Below are 16223 nucleotides of genomic sequence, written 5' to 3'. Positions count from 1 at the left end.
AAAATAAAAATCTAATCCAAGGCGTTTGAGGTTGTTGAAGTCAAACATCATCATACCACAACTGGGGGTTGCTTCATACAATGAACACCATCACCTTCGTTTTTTTTTTTTATTAGTAATTTTAGAAACCTACTTTTATTTCTTATTGATTATTATTTTAAAGTATTTTCTTATTGTGTTCAAATGTTCAATTTACGCTATTTTAGTAATTTTGCTGCTATATGTATAAGCTTTTAGGTGCTGTGTCTTTCCTCATGTGACGCACAATGAGTTGCCTTGTGTAAGAATGTGGTGTATAAAAAAGTACCTTGCCTTACCTTGGCTGCCAGTGGAGGGAAGTAACAAAGTACACAACGCCAGTATTTTGGTATTGAACTTAAGTATTCTTCAGGTATTGTACTGTACTGTATTTATTTTTTTGATATTTTATTTCAGCTTGTGACATCTAGAACCAGATGTCTGAAGCTATACTCCTTACTTTGTCAAAATAGGTGTGTACTTTTTTTTTTTTTTTTTTAAACAACATAGACATAGAATAAGGTCAACTGCGGTTGAGATATCAAAACTAATATAATTGAAGGTAAAATTTTATTTTACATTTGTACTAATAAAGTAAAAAAAGAATATAGAACCCGCTATACACCCTTTTGTTTTTTGTTTTCCCCACAGAGTGAGTACTTTTGTCACCACCTTGAGTTCTGCATGGACTCAAAAAGCCTTTGTTAGTCAGTTTGCTTAGCTCAGTTGACTTTACCTTATTGTACATAGTTGAATAAAGTGCAAGTATAGAAATGGGGAAAATAATTTGTAAGAAATAAATAAAACAAATGGCAACAATGCTGACCATGGTTTTTAATTTATTCCATAACGGGCAAGTTCAATAAGGGGAGGGATCACATACATTGCATTGGGAGCCGGGGGTGGGGGGCAAACAAGGTAAACATGGAGACGACATATATGCAAATATTCTTCTTTCTTTATAGAACAATTTGTGATTTCCCCCCCTCCCAATAGTTTCAATAAATAACTTTCAGATGAAATATGTCCTGCATTATATGTCAATATTGATATTTTTAAATATATATAGCTATCTTCTTTTTGTTATACAGTTTTACTCTACGTGGCTATTGGATTATTATTATTTTTTTTAGACATCTGCATAAATAACACACACAGAGGATGGTGCTGTACACGTTATGGCCAAACTGCTTTGACTGGTTGCAAGCTTAATTATTTAATGGGTTTATAACCCAAGAGTATTTGAGAGAGAAGAAGGGACTGTCAAGATGATCTGTGCAGTGACAGACTGTAAACTGGCAAGATGTGAGAAGTGCTGTGAGTAACAACTCTTGTTCCAAACAGAAACTGAGCAGTTCACGTTGGTGACTCCAGACGAGGCATTCCACCAAAGGTCATTCTGCAGAATGTCTCACCACAATGGAACATTCGTAAATGTGCCATGGCCGAATGTTAAATAATTTCCCACTTGGACAGGAAAAAAAAATAATGCACAACTTCTGGGAAATTAAAAAAAAAGAGAAAAAAGAAAAAAAAAAAAGATTAAAGATAAATAAATAAAAAAACACCAACATCAATCTGTTGCAAGAGCAATAAAGATATTACCATCAAATACAGCAATAAAAGTGAAACCATTTATCGTAATAAATAACGTAAGTAGTAAACCACCTGTTACACCCTTGGTGATATGGAAGATTGTATGCCACATGTAAAATTGACACCAGCTAATTTATCCATGAGTCCAACCTCGAGGAAGGGCGAGTTGGACCAGATTAAAGGGAAGCAAACACCTGATGTCCATCATGTCTGAGAGCACCTTGAGAACAAGAGAAAATGTATCTTGGCACAATTACAAGACTCACGGTTTGGTTATGTCTGGGATCCTGCATTTGCGTTAAAAGGGAAGTCAACCTCAAAAAACATTTCTTTAGAAAAATATTTTACATGCAGCTCCACTAGTCTAAATACGGCATTGTGGTTCATATTGAGTTAGTGGAATATGAGTTAGCAAAATCCAGCAGTTTTCAATCAATCGCAGAAGGCGGCCATTTTGCCACTTGCTGTCGAGTGAAATTGACATCAGAGTTGCTCAGGTCTCAGGTAACAACCAATCACAGCACAGCTTAAAGGGATACTTGACTCATTGAGCCATTTCCAGCAGTAAAAAGTCCAGAATGAATTTGATAACTTCATTATTTTTCCATGAACAATTAACACCTTTAAAAACGATTTTTCCACTTGCTGTCGACTAAAGATGTCATCACCTGTGCTGAGGAAGTAGGTAACGAGTCTAACAATCAATCATGGCTTGGTTTACTGACCAAACCCAGAAAACTGGTGAGCCATGATTGGTCGTTATCTACTTCCTCAGCACAGGATATGTCATTGTCAGTTGACAGCAAGAGGAACAATTAGTTTTTAAAGGTAACAATTGGATACAAAAATCAAATTCGTTCAGGACAAAATACTAACCTTTTACTGCTGAAAATGGCTCAATGAGTCAAGTATCCCTTTAAAACAGGTGAGCTGTGATTGGTCGTTGCCTGAGCCCTGAGTAACTATGATGTCATCTTCAGGCGTCATGGCCGCCCCCCGAGATGGATAAAAATGGCTTCATAACTCATATTTCATAAATGTAATATTAATCAGCATGTCATGTTTAGACTAGTGAGATCACATATTATTGTCAGGAAATGTTTACGGTTGACATCCCTTTTAAACTGAATTATTTGACGAGATGGCAGCAAGTGCTACTGAAACTAGCCCCAGTGTAAAGAATCCCACTATGAGAGCGGTACCGTCTCTAGGAAACAAAGCAAACTATGAGCAAGGTGGTGTTGTTGCCTGAAGGTTGACACAATATGCAGTGGTAACAGGAAAAAACATGGCGGTCAGGTGGTGTCTTTCCTGTGGTGTGTAACAGTCTCCATAGGAATGACAGGGGTGGACATAATAAACATAGCTTGTTGTGTTCAAATAAAGCAATAAGCATATACAAAAGTACATCTGAGAAATACATTTGGCAATATCAAGGTATTAAATCATTTGGCAAAGAGGCGGACTAAGCAAACATGATGTGTGCAAGAGTACCAAATTGTCAATCTAAGTGGCTTAGTGACAACATCTCTTTGAAAAGACAAAAAACTATCATGCACTATAAAGAGTAACCAAAAGGCTTCAAAACATCCATAGGCGTCTGTCATAACTTTGTCACAATCACAAAATGTTTAAGACACAACTTCAACCACACACACACCAGCTCTTTCTTGACACCAACTCTGTATAAACCTGAGGAACATTGTGTCACGTCTTCACACTTCCACTGACTGACATATGTCCATCTTCACATTCCTGAATGAAAAATAAAAAGCACGGAGAAAATATGCTGCTGAGGGTGCAGGAAGTAGTAAAGCACACCAAACCAAGATGATGTGCCTATGCAAACTAGCTTCTTCTACAGTGTTAGCTTCTGAATCCCTGCTAAGTAAACGACTCGCTCTTTCGTAAAGTCAGGGGATGAACATATGCTGAAATGTTTCACAACATTGTCTTGGAACGGTATTTGTGAAGCTACAGTTGTTCATTTCCACCCAAAAGCAGCACAGCCCCCTGGCATGCAGAGAGGTATCTTCTTTGTAGACATTGCAATAGTGCGAAAATGCTATTAAACATCCTTTAAGTGGGGGCAGGACACCTGAAGAATGGAAATTATTTGTGAGTTGGTAAGTCAAGCTCTGTCCTTAGTTCTCTGATGAGTGACTACATTCCATCGCATGCACATACTGTGATATGTTGTTTTTTTATATTTAGGATGACTGCATCACTTCATTTGGAGTAAACATTTAGTTGAAGTGGACTACACCATTGAGGACAGAGTGTTCTCCTCAGGACAGTGGATAGGGATAGATGTTCGTAGTGAGTCAATGGCCGGTGGGGCACCCTCACCAGGTGAAAGGTCATTGAGTTCCTCAGATGATGAGAGAGGGAAGGAAGGTGACAAAGAGATGCCAGAAGAGGGGTCAGCAGATCCAGCAAAAGTGCGTGGGGGCTTGGGGACCAGGTTCGGCTCCAATGTTGCCCTGGCCAGAAGCTGTTTGTCATCCGCTTCGTCTCCCAAACACTCCACATGCCCAAGCGAGCCGCGTCCCGACTCTGACTCCCCATCAGATAGATCCATCGGAGGGGAGTGGCTGCCATCTAGTCTAAATAGAGAATCCAAGTACTGGGCAAATTCCAGCACTGTTCGGCTGGGGTTTCCATTTGATAGCTGGGGCGGCGGAGGGGAAGTTTCCCGCCTTGTCTCCGTGCTAAACTCCCACTGTTCTTTGTCTCCATCCATCGCTCTAGATGCAATTTGCGGACTGCGGGGCGCGTCGGGAGTGCTACCTGGGCTGTAGACACCTGGCATCTGTTCCACATCAGCGGGAATTTCAGCGTAAACAGGCTCTGCGTTGAAAGGCTGAGGGGAATAATGTCCACTGTAGCGAGGTGTGGCTGGAGAAAGCTGCATGGAGTACTCCGGATTAGATACAGGGTCCAATGGCGTAAAGAAAGGCCCAATCTCGCCCAGGTGTTCTGGTGTGGCCTGGCAGAGGCAGTCAGCTGCCAGTAGTTCAGTGCGAGAACTGAGAGACGGATTCTCTTCAGGAATCGGGGCATCCAAAGGGAACGGGAGGCTACTAAGCATCGGAGACCCTCTAAGTGCAGCAGAGGAGCGCCTGGAATCCAGGCTGTAGACCGATTCGGCGTCTGACAGGCTTTCCATGACCGCCAGTGGAGCTTTGCGGTCCCTAAGCTCCACAGTCAGGCGCTCCCGGGCTCCACGCAACACTACAGGTACTGGAGGAGGAGGACACTCAGAGAAACCATCCAGAGATATTTCAGACTGGGCACAGGAACTAGAGGAGAGGACGAAAAAGGATAGGAGTGACAGGGAAGCGGAACTCACAAGGAGCGATTAGCATGAATAAAATAACTACACTACACTAGGGAAGGGATTAAGAAGGGAAAATGGGTGATGGTTTGTGCGTAAACATATACAATATGGACAAAGGTCTTGGGACAATATTTTGTTATATGTGACCTCGCTAGTCTAAACATGACATTCTGATTAATATTATATTTGTGTAATATGAATGATGCAGCAAAACCCAGACGTTTTTATCCATCTGAGGGGGCGGGCATTTTGCCACTCGCTGTCGACTGAAGATGACGTCACAGTTGCTCAGGTTTCAATGATTAATCACAGTTTACCTGTTTTCTGAAGCCGAGCTGTGGTTGGTTGTTACCTGAGGCCTGAGCAACTATGATGTCATCTTCAGTCGACAGCAAGTGGCAAAACGGCCGCCTGATATCGATACAACTGCTGGATTTTACTGCTTAACTCATAATCCACTAACACAATATTAACCAGATTTGGGGCTGCATAGATTATATTGTCAAGATTCTTTTTTTAACTTCCCCTTTAAGAAAGTTTATGCCTTTTCTATGCTTCCAACAAAGGCTCTTTGAGTGACTATGAAGAAATAGAAGAGATTGTAAGCCAGGCCCTCTTACTGACCTCACCTATGATTTTCTAGATGGATAGAAATTCCTACATGCTATTGTACAAACTTGATATTTCCATTTCACTTCCTGTTGGTAAAATAGTAAATTGTCTCAATACTTGTGTCCATATGGCAAGTTTCCATACTTAATCTTAAGTAAGCACCAAGGAGAAACACTGACAGGAGAGTGGGAGGTCAACATCCTGGTGGCGGTGGGTACCTCTAAAGCAGGAAAAGTAACATCAACTACTTCTATCAGAACACAGACTTTGGACAGGGACTGAACCAGAGGGGGCGTGGCGAGAACTGAATACTACCGTACGTTGGAACTGCTCTGTGGTGAGACAGTGTGCATGCGTGCATGAGAGAATGGTGTACATTACGAAGAGTTAGTGAACACATGCTTTCCTTACCGTAACAATGTTTTTTGTCTTTTTTGTTACCCAAACAAAACAGACAGGAATTACAAGTTTGAGAAAACAAGAATAAAAATTAGTAGCAGTAGTAATGCTGGTTTGAAAATGAGTTATTGTATATGGTATGCGATTGTCAAAAATGTACACAAAGAGCCCGCTTTGGTTTTAGATATATTTTTAGCTCCTATTTGTATTTTTGTGTGTGTTGTCAGCTGTGAGACCTTTCACAATTATGTTTTGTCAATTGCATTAAAACAATGATCAATGAAATAAAGGAGACATATTTTCCCCCTACAATTTAAAAGGTTTATGTTAATCGGCACCACTGTTAGTAACAGCATTGTGGAAGTGGAAAATGGCTCACTCACAAACACATTAATATCGAATTTGGCAGAAAACTAGAGATTTACAATGTTTACATTTTCCAAAATCAGCCCTCTTTAGTGTCACAGCAAATGATTTAAATACCGAGTCAACATTCAAAGACTTTTGAGGTACATCTGCTATTTTAGTTCACATACAAAAGGTTGGACCACAACACATCCAAAATGGTGCTGAATACTGACCGAACACTACTATTCCTGCGATGGTGGGTTGTGGGCATCGGCTGCTGCTGCGCTGCTGCAGATGCAGCCACGAACACACTCTCAGGGTTCAAGTCCACTTCTGTCGGGCTCACCATGATCTTGGCTGCTGACAGCAAAGCCGTTTTTCCTTTGTTGTAGTTCTCCAGGACCTGTCGCAAACACAGAGGTATACACGTGACTAGGTGGATGCTAGAAATTCTGCAGCTTGAGCATCAAAATGAAATACTGTCAGAGAAAAGGAAGGAGGAACATAGACACATGATGGAAGTGTACAGAAACATTAGCAACACTAATTTTTGAGTAACTAACTGCACAATAGCTACATGACCCGTTAAAATGTATTGTTAAAATTAATTATTCATCTCTTCACAATAAGCCTTGATTAAGTACACACACAGCTTACAAATTATTGTACAAATGAGTACTAAAAGTAAAATCAGTGTACGATTTACAGTTTAAACAGTTTGTATATACATTATTGCTATATTTAACCGCAGATACTGTAAAACATCTGTCGTGATAGTACATAGTGGTTGAGATAAATGTAAGTGCGAGCTAAAGGTGAGCTTACACCTACTCCAACTGACATTAAACACCCACAGTGGAGTCATGGATGCCTGAGGAAGATTCACACAAGTCCTACAGTATTTGAGGGAACGGCAGTCCATATGATTGCAGTGTATGGAAACAACTGACAAAACAGACAATCACATGAGTACAACAATTACACACACATTTGTGGTTAGCTTTAATGAGTTCAAACACATACTAGAGGCACATTATGCTTAAAAAAAAAAAGAGTGGACATGCAAATGTGACAACAAAATAACAAAACATACTGAAAAAGAATGTAAATAAAGGCTTGAATTTGAAATGTTCAGTGAGGAGGTAATATATCAGTCAAGGAGCATGTTTGCAAATAAATACAGAATCATTATACATTGCTGGGTTTTGCTCATGCAAGACTGCCTCTGCAAGTGATAACCTACAGATATTTGGCAGTTAGAAATATAAAAAAGCACAGTGACGGTCTGAAAGCAGACAAAATTAAGGTGACAACTTGATTCATGAATCTGCAATCTGTTCAGCTATATACACTTCAATAAATTATATGCACATGACGACAGAATTATCAAACATTCATGCTAGAATAGACCATCCTTTCTTCTGTTTAAAAATGGCTCCCACTGTTTCAAATCAAAAAAACAGGACATAATGTAATGACTCAGCGGTAGCAGCATAAACAATAATGATAAATGTGCTCTTTACTCCTAATTTTCAAAATGCTGAGAAATGTTCAGCTTCCTGCAAGGAAAGGAGGAATATGTCTTAGGAAAAAAGAGAAGAGGAAGAAGGCGCAGTCAGTGCGGAAGGCATCACCATGGCAGCTTTGTGAACACAAAGAAAATGTGTTAGCGGGAAGAAGTGGGGGAGTTCCATGTCACAGCACTTGAGCAAACGTGCAGAGGCACAGAAAGGAACAAAATGCTCAACGTGGATTTTGGGTCACAAAGGGTGCAAAAACAAATCCCAATTTAGGTTTACTCTCTCAATTAGCTTGATGTGGTGCACTCATTTCAGTAACTGGTATATAAGAGTCAAGTTGCTCCCTGGAATGCAGCTAAGATTTTCGACTTCCTCTGGGGACCTTGCCTGGACTTGTTGTTGCCTCCAGCCACAACTTTCTATGTGCAAAAGAGCCACAATGAAGGCTTTTAAAGTCTCACAGAAAGATCTTGATCCCTTCAAATGTAATCTCACTGAGGAATTTCAGTGTTGGAGTTATGAGGAAAAATGGTTTCATTCAAATGATTAGCATTTTTAAATTAATTTGTGTTCCTCCGTATGTGTTGACATGCACTGATAGTTTAAATGATTGTTGCCAGACGCAAGACAATTCTTAATGCTCAACACAATCATCAACAAAATGCAAAAAGGCCGATCATAACATTAAACACCATGCAATCTCTCAACTGCAGACCCCCTCTTGTTGTAAGGTGTTATATGATGTCCTATCTTTATAGTAGTTCTCTTCTTGGGACTTAATGTGTGACATTTCAGGAGTGGGAATTGCATCCACACAAAGGATGGTGTAAGGTGGGTCTGTTTGGGTTTGTGGGGGAAAGCATACATTGACTGCAACTGAAAGAGCTGCCGGCTGGGGGTCAGAGGGATTAAGAGCATCCGTAAAAGAAGACGAAATGATGGTAGGGAAAGAGGGCAGTTCGCTCTCTGTAAGGGATGCATTGCAAAAAAGGTCTTTATAGGTGGGGGAAGACTTGTCATGGGCAATACTGTTAGCGTGGGATTCTGTATTTGAGGTTATGTGCACAGCGGTGCCATTGGTAGGCTGAGAGACCTCAAGCACCTCCACTTCCAGAGTCCCCTGCTCAGACAGAGGACAACATGGTTCCAGCACCTGCGGACACATCAGAGGTGCTAGACTTCAATAGGAGTATACATCTTTATACAGATGCACCATCACCCAAACCAACCGTCACCTCCGCAGGCATACGGGCAATTCTCAAAGTGGTTTCTTCACATACAAACAAACACTTCAACACCCTTCTACCAGAACAACATGTCCAATATTTCCACAAGACACCATAGAACCAACCAGAAAAGAAGAAGGGGCACCCATGCTTGTGTGAAGAAAATTAAATGATAGGAAAGATAAAGATTAAAGATGGATAATTCACACATTCAATTCAACTGAAATCCGAAACAACATTTATGGGGTATACCAATGAATGGTGAGGTTTGTTTCTCCCTCTGTGATACAGTGTGTTCCTGATTACTATCAATTTATTGCTGGGAAATTCAATCTCTAACATTAAAGTTTTTTGTTTTTTTATATAAAATATAATTCACTATTTATTTTATTGTCTCTTTTGCTGTTTACTGCGGTCAGCTATGCATCTTTAACAGAAATTATCCATTTTGAAAATGATTAGATTGAACTTGGGCTATGTAACAGCATGTGATATTCAGTTCAAGTTAAGTAAATCAGGCTGTGTCTTTTTGTACATTCAAAATTTGAACAGTGATAATAATTAGGGCTAGGTATCAATTCTAATTTCCTCAATCGATTCGATTTTGAGTTCAGTTCAATTTGATTTTTTCCAATCCAATTCGATTCACTTCAGTTCAATCTGATATTGGCTACCTACTGAACATCAGTTATTTTGAAATATCAAGGACATGAGAAAAACTCCACAAACACTCCAAATAAAATTTTGCTAAGGCAATAAACTGATTTAGTTTATTAATGAAAGTAACGTGTGTTATAATCACTTAAGTGCTACACAAACATTGACATCAGCAAAGATGAGATGAAAATATTTTCATCATTCAAATTCAATAATTGTAAATATAAAATAAAAATATTCTGAATTGCCTTAAAGTTCCTGGGTGGAGTTAGCATGTTCTCCCCGTGCTTGCGTGGGTTTTCTCCGGGTACTCCGGTTTCCTCCCACATTCCAAAGACATGCATGGCAGGTTAATTGAACACTCCAAATTGTCCATAGGTGTGATTGTGAGTGTGGATGATTGTTCGGCTCTGTGTGCCCTGCAAGTCGCTGGCAACCAGTTCAGGGTGTACCCCGCCTACTGCCCAAAAACCAGCTGGGATAGGCTTCAGTGCCGCCCGCGACCCTTGTGAGGGTCAGCGATTGACAAAATGGATATATGGATGAATTGTCTTAAAGTGCACTAAGTCAGGTCTTTCATAAAAGTATGGAAATGCTTTTAAATCCATGTGAACAGTAAATTGCAAGAAAACAGTAAGATATATATTTAAAAAAAGGCCTTTAAAATTGTATTTTTCAATGAATTTATGGGAAAAAGAGATATTAAAATAATTGATTCATGGTTTTATTAATCAAAGTCAGGCTCAAAATAGAAAATCAATTGGATATTGATATTTGATTTTTTAAACCCAGCCCTAGTAATAATTAGGGATGTAGCGATAATGGCAATGTCGTTATATCACGATATTAAAACTGCCACAATATATCGTCGTCGTCATGTCACGATATCAAAAGCAGAACATCTTTTGAAAAAGTCAAGTTTAATTTCCATACGGCATGTTTTGGCCCTTCTATGTTTAAAATCCACGCTATTGGTCAGATGAAGGGGAACGTGATATGCTTATGAACCGAGCCAATATGTGGAGGAACTCGTTATGTGCGTGCATTAGCAAGTAAGTGCCTCAATATTAAGTGTTATTATTATTGTATGATTGTAGGTGGTTTATATGCATTGCTCTAATGTACAAAAGCACAGTAGTGTGTGTGTTTTTTTTAGTATGAGCAATTTTTTTTTACAATATTGTGACCTTTTTTGTTTCGCCAACATCCCCACAATATCGTGTGTGATGTTTGGATACCGTGACATCCCTAGTAATAATACCATTAGTACGTTAATTAATAACTAACCTCAAAGTGGTATTTACATTGCTACATATCATATAAACTCGCTTCACTCAAGAATTTGATCATTCTAACAATGACATCCCAGCACCATGTCAGTGAAGCCAAAACAATCAGCATGCACTTGACGAAAACAGACCTTGTTTAGACCCTCCATCACCATGAGAGGCATGTGCTCATTGAGCATGGCAGGCGAGATGATGACTTCGTTGAAGGCCTTGTTGTCCCCCCAAAGAGCTGAGTAAGTTGGCTCTTCCTGACCACAGCTACGAGAGAGTGAGATAGAAACTTTTTTTTTTTTATCAATAAGACAAAGTAAACACATTGGTTCATTGATTTACCATCCACCTTATTGTTTTCCCAGCCCATATAGGGGAGGTATTAATAAAGCAAACCATATGAGAGTGTGACAAACTACAGTTCACTTGGGGGGGGGTGTCATAATAGTAGAAACAAAACTACATCTATTTGTGGCAAAATGTAGAACTATAAATGCAGTAAAGTATGCAGCAAAGGACCAGTAAAAACCTCATACTGTCTTCTTAAATACACGTTGGATTGTCTGGTAAACAACTCGCAGTGGTGGTTTACCACCAGTTTGGAGGAATGGAGTGAAAAAAACGTGGGTGGCCGTAATTCTGACGCAAACTAAAGAAGCATCCGGCTCTGAAGTCAGCCTTCTCACCAGGTCTCTGGCGGGTGGTTGTGCACCACGTGGATGATCCGGCCGGGAGGGTAGAGGGGGGTCGAGGCTGAGAGGGCGATGCTGAGGTCACTGGGGTGGAGCCAAAGGCGACTACTTGGGGGTGCTGCTTGCTGAGGCGGAGGATCTTCCTCCTCCTCAAGTGGAAGCTCCGATTTTGGGATGCATTTGGTGCCTCCCACAATGATCCTCCACTGTAGCAAAAATAAATAAATAAATATCTCAGCTTTGTGGAATATTGTACTGCATTTTTTGGGCTTCTGAACATCACATAGTAAGTGAAATAGAAACTCAATGTTACATTTAACGTCCTGTAGAAATGATACAAGGAGAGGCGTACCTTTGGCTTATTACTTTTCTGTAAAACTTCTAGCAAATGGCGACGGAAACCCTCCAGTTGAGACAGGCCAAGTCTAAAAGACAAAATCAACAGATGACTTTGTGACAAGTTCATGATTCTAAGGGGTGCATTTACAATGTACATGTGAAGGACATACCTCGGTACCAGATCTTTTCCTAACACTACAGAGGTGACAAACTCTTTGGAGTACTCCATGGCGTCCTCACTGGTTGGAAAAAAAAAGGGAAATCATGCAGGTTGTAAAAACTCATTCACTCCCAGCCATTTTCACTAAAGCAACTCACTTTGCTGATGTTTTACTGGATTTTGCGAGGCCAACAGAATATTGTGTTCTATTGCTATAAAAACATGGAACCTACCAAAAGAACGATTAGAGTCTCTTCTTTCATCAGGAAAAAAAGTTTTGCAGCAATTAGCATTAGAATATAGCTACATTTCATCGTTATTTACATTCCTGTTGCAAACACTGTCAAAAAGAGCTTGTTGCTGCCACCTGCTGGCCGTTTTTTAATAACTTCCATTCCTTTAAGCCACCTCTTCATGTCAGAAGCTGTATCAAAGCCTTCTGTATGCTTTTGCATTAAATTATTATTATTATTATTTTACTTATAAATACGTTTTTGGGAATGAAGAACAAAGTATTAAAAACGTATTTGAACGTTTTTTGGGTTTGAATGAGTTAAATAGAGGAGAAATTCGTTGGACACACTGATCACTTATATCAACTGACTCAAATGTGCTTCAAAAATAACAAGAAGAGACAGACTTAGAGGCGTTTGTGTTTTCAAAAGCTTAATGAGAGTAAGGCTAATAACTAAACACTTGGAGGTGAAGAAGTTTCATTCGGATTGACTTGATTCAAGGAAATATATATAAAAAAAAAAAAAATGATGAAAAAAAAAAAGCTTTTACATCCACATTGACTTTCTCATATTACTCGTACAGTGTTTTATTATTTTCAACACATTTGAAGCATGATGTGCTAAAACTCAGCTTCCTATAAGCTAACAGTTTTTTGTAGATATTTGAGACCCAAAGGCAAAAACATTGGAGATGGACCGCCAAAAATATCAAAGACTACTCTGGGAGTTGGCATGGCGATGTTGCTACAATCCTGATTGCCAAAAGCTTGCTTTAAGATGATAGTTATGCAGTTGCTATAAAACATATTAAGTAATAGTCATCGACTCTTAAGAATGTATTACTTCTCAGTAAGTTAACAAGTTTAGTAAAGTTCCATCCAGATGCTTGGTTCTTTTTGTACGGTATCTTCTTGCTTGACGTCATACCTGCCAAATGCGGGTGATTCTCATCCGTGAAAATTACATTGTAGGATTATTAAAGAATTTATTTGTAGCTTATGGTGGAAAATAAGTTTTTGGTCACCTACAAGCAAACAAGATCCGTGTTTAGGAAAGAGAGAATGGGGCCATGTATTTGTGATATTTTGAGCCAAAACCTCCTTCCATCAGTGAGAGCATTGAAGATGAAACGTGGCTGGGTCTTCCAGCATGACAATGATCGTAAACACACCGCCTGGGCAAAGGAGGAGTGGCTCCTTAAGAAGCATTTTAAAGTCCTGGAGTGGCCTTCTACAAGCCTTGATCTAAATCCCTTTGAACATCTGCGAAAGGAGCAGAAACATGCCATCTGGAGAAACTACCCTTCAATCATAGCTTGTTTATGAGGAGTGGGCTAAAACACCTTGTGCAGAGGTTTCACTGAAAGCTACAAAAATCATACGATTGCAGTTATTACCTCAAAAGATTGCACGACAAAATATTAAGGGTGCCATCAATTTTGTCCAGGCCTGTTTGGAGTATTTTTTTTCTAAATAAATCTGTGAAACCAATTTTCCGTTACATTTTTATTTACTATAATTTTTCTTTCTATGGGTACCAACAATTTCATCCACATGTATGTGCAAAAACACTGGAGGGATGGAGGGAGGTAGAGAGAGAGAGAGAGAGAGACAGAGAGAGAGAAAGAAACAAAGAGAGAGTTAGAGAAAGAGAGAAAGAGAGTGAAAGAGAGAGAAAGAGAGAAAGACAGAGAGAAAGAGAAAGAAAGAGACATACAGAGAGACATGAGATAAAGAGAAAAAGAGAAAGAGAGAGAGACTGAGACAGAGAAAGAGACACAGAGAGAGAGAGAGAGAAAAAATAAAAATAAATAAAAACTTACCTAAGAAGGCCACCAGGTGGGGAGTAAGAGTAGCAGTGAAGTGTGGGATACTGAGGTCTCAGCAGGAAGGAGAGAATAGCAGCAGTACCAGCACCAAGAGAATGGCCTACAATCACGAGTCCATAATGCATGGTGCCCTTGATCTGTGAGAGATGGCCCGAATCATCACACTGGAACCCTGAAACTACTTGTGCAATATTTCAAAATTTGTAATTATGTTCGCATTATACTGCAACTATAACCTCAAATACAATACATGTATTAGTATACTGTAGGTTTCTTCATCCATTCATCATATCGAGCAGTGGCTCTCAACTGGTGGGTTGCGGGCCCATTTTGGGTGGGTCGCCAACAGCTAGTAAAAAAGTTGCATGATTTGTATTCTGACTTTCTTAGTACAGCACAGAGGTGAAGCTGCAAAGTTCCCATGCAGAATATGTTAACAAAGAAATGATAATTCTGTGTGCTCTAACAACTAGTTTATGTTGTAAACATATACAGTGCAACTCAGTGAGAAATATGCTTTTCACGGTAAAAAATAAATAAATAAAAATCTTTAAAGTGTTTAGAAATATTACTGCATGAGTTTTCAGAGGCTATATTTAAAGCTAACATGATATGGTTCTTAACTTCCATTAAAGTGGGTCTCAATTGAGATAGACCGATACGTTTTTTTCAGGGCTGATACTGATACTGATTATTAAGTAGCCAAGGACACGATAAGCGATATTTGGAGGCGATATTCATTTTCACTAAAAAGGGAAAATGTTGGCATCAAAAATTAAAAAATAGAAACTCCAGCTATTTTTAAAAGCATATTTTTATTGAACAACCGTTAGGGTTTGTAAAATATTGGCGTTTAGAAAAAAATCTTAGTCAATTGACATCTTTGTTTTTAATATCTAACAAATACAAACCCAATTCCAATAAAGTTGGGACACCATACAAATTGTGAATAAAAAGTGAATGCAATTATGTGGAAGTGCAAAATTTCAATATTTTATTCAAAATAGAAAATAGAGAACAGGTCAAAAGTTTAAACTGAGAAAATGTATAATTTTAAGGGAAAACAATATTGATTTAAAATTCCATGGTGCCAACAAATCTCAAAAAACTTGGGACAAGGCCATTTTCACTACTGTGAGGCATCCCCTCTTCTTCTTACAACAATCTGCAAACGTCTGGGGATCGAGGAGACAAGTTTCTCAAGTTTAGAATAGGAATGCTGTCCCATTCTTGTCTAACACGCGTCTCTCTAACTATTCATCTGTCTTGGGCTTTCTTTGTTGCACCTTCCCTTTTATGATGCACCAAATGTGCTCTAGAAGTGAAAGAAGTGGACTGCAGGCTGGCCATTTCAATACCCGGATCCTTTTCCTACGCAGCCATGATGTTGTAATTGGTGCTGCATGTGGTCTGGCATTATCATGTTGAGAAATGCAAGATCTTCTCTGAAAGTGATGATGCCTGGATGGGAGCATATGTTGTTCTCCAATCTGAATATACCTTTCTGCATTGATGATGCCTTTCCAGATGTGGAAGCTGCCCAACAACAACAACTTGGGTTGTCCCTGTCCTCTTAAGTCAGTATGATATAGCGCCCCAGTTTTCCATAAAGAACTTGGAATCGTGATTGGTCTGACCACAAAACAGGTTTCCACTTTGCCACACTCCATTTTAAATGACCCCTGACCCAGAGAAACGCCTGCACTTCTTGGTCTGCTTTAGAAATGGCTTCTTTGTATTGTCGAGTTTCATCTGGCAACGGCGGCTGGCACGGCGGATTGTGTTCACCCACAATGTTTTCTGGAAGTATTGCTGAGCCCTTTCTGTGATTTCCCTTACAGTAAGCATTCCTGTTACTGGTGCAGTGCCGTTTAAGGGCCTGAAGATCATGGGCATCCAGTATGATTTTTCGGCCTTCACCCTTACACACAGAGATTGTTCCAGATTCTCTCAATCTTTGGATTATGTTTTG

The 16223-nt window shown here is 39.5% G+C and overlaps 1 protein-coding gene across 2 annotated transcripts in view; it reads right to left on the bottom strand.

The window, feature by feature from the left end:
* Positions 1 to 840: 840 nt before the first annotated feature.
* The window catches only part of dagla (diacylglycerol lipase, alpha), a 43766-nt gene continuing 28383 nt past the window's right edge, over positions 841 to 16223 (bottom strand). The window contains exons 14-21 of one of the 2 annotated variants that reach the window (XM_077563638.1): positions 14246 to 14388; positions 12198 to 12266; positions 12041 to 12113; positions 11683 to 11894; positions 11137 to 11263; positions 6547 to 6716; positions 5978 to 5995; positions 841 to 4916 (exon numbers count right to left, since the gene is read on the bottom strand). In XM_077563638.1, coding sequence (XP_077419764.1) covers positions 3875 to 4916; positions 5978 to 5995; positions 6547 to 6716; positions 11137 to 11263; positions 11683 to 11894; positions 12041 to 12113; positions 12198 to 12266; positions 14246 to 14388 — 1854 coding nt within the window. In that variant the 3' untranslated portion in view covers positions 841 to 3874. The remainder of the gene's footprint in view (positions 4917 to 5977; positions 5996 to 6546; positions 6717 to 11136; positions 11264 to 11682; positions 11895 to 12040; positions 12114 to 12197; positions 12267 to 14245; positions 14389 to 16223) is intronic. The other variant, XM_077563639.1, reaches the window with a different exon arrangement.

Source organism: Vanacampus margaritifer, chromosome 4, assembly GCF_051991255.1.
Source record: "Vanacampus margaritifer isolate UIUO_Vmar chromosome 4, RoL_Vmar_1.0, whole genome shotgun sequence".
Lineage (NCBI taxonomy): Eukaryota > Metazoa > Chordata > Actinopteri > Syngnathiformes > Syngnathidae > Vanacampus > Vanacampus margaritifer.
Note: the sequence above shows the minus strand (reverse complement) of the source record. Positions and strands in the feature narration are given on the sequence as shown.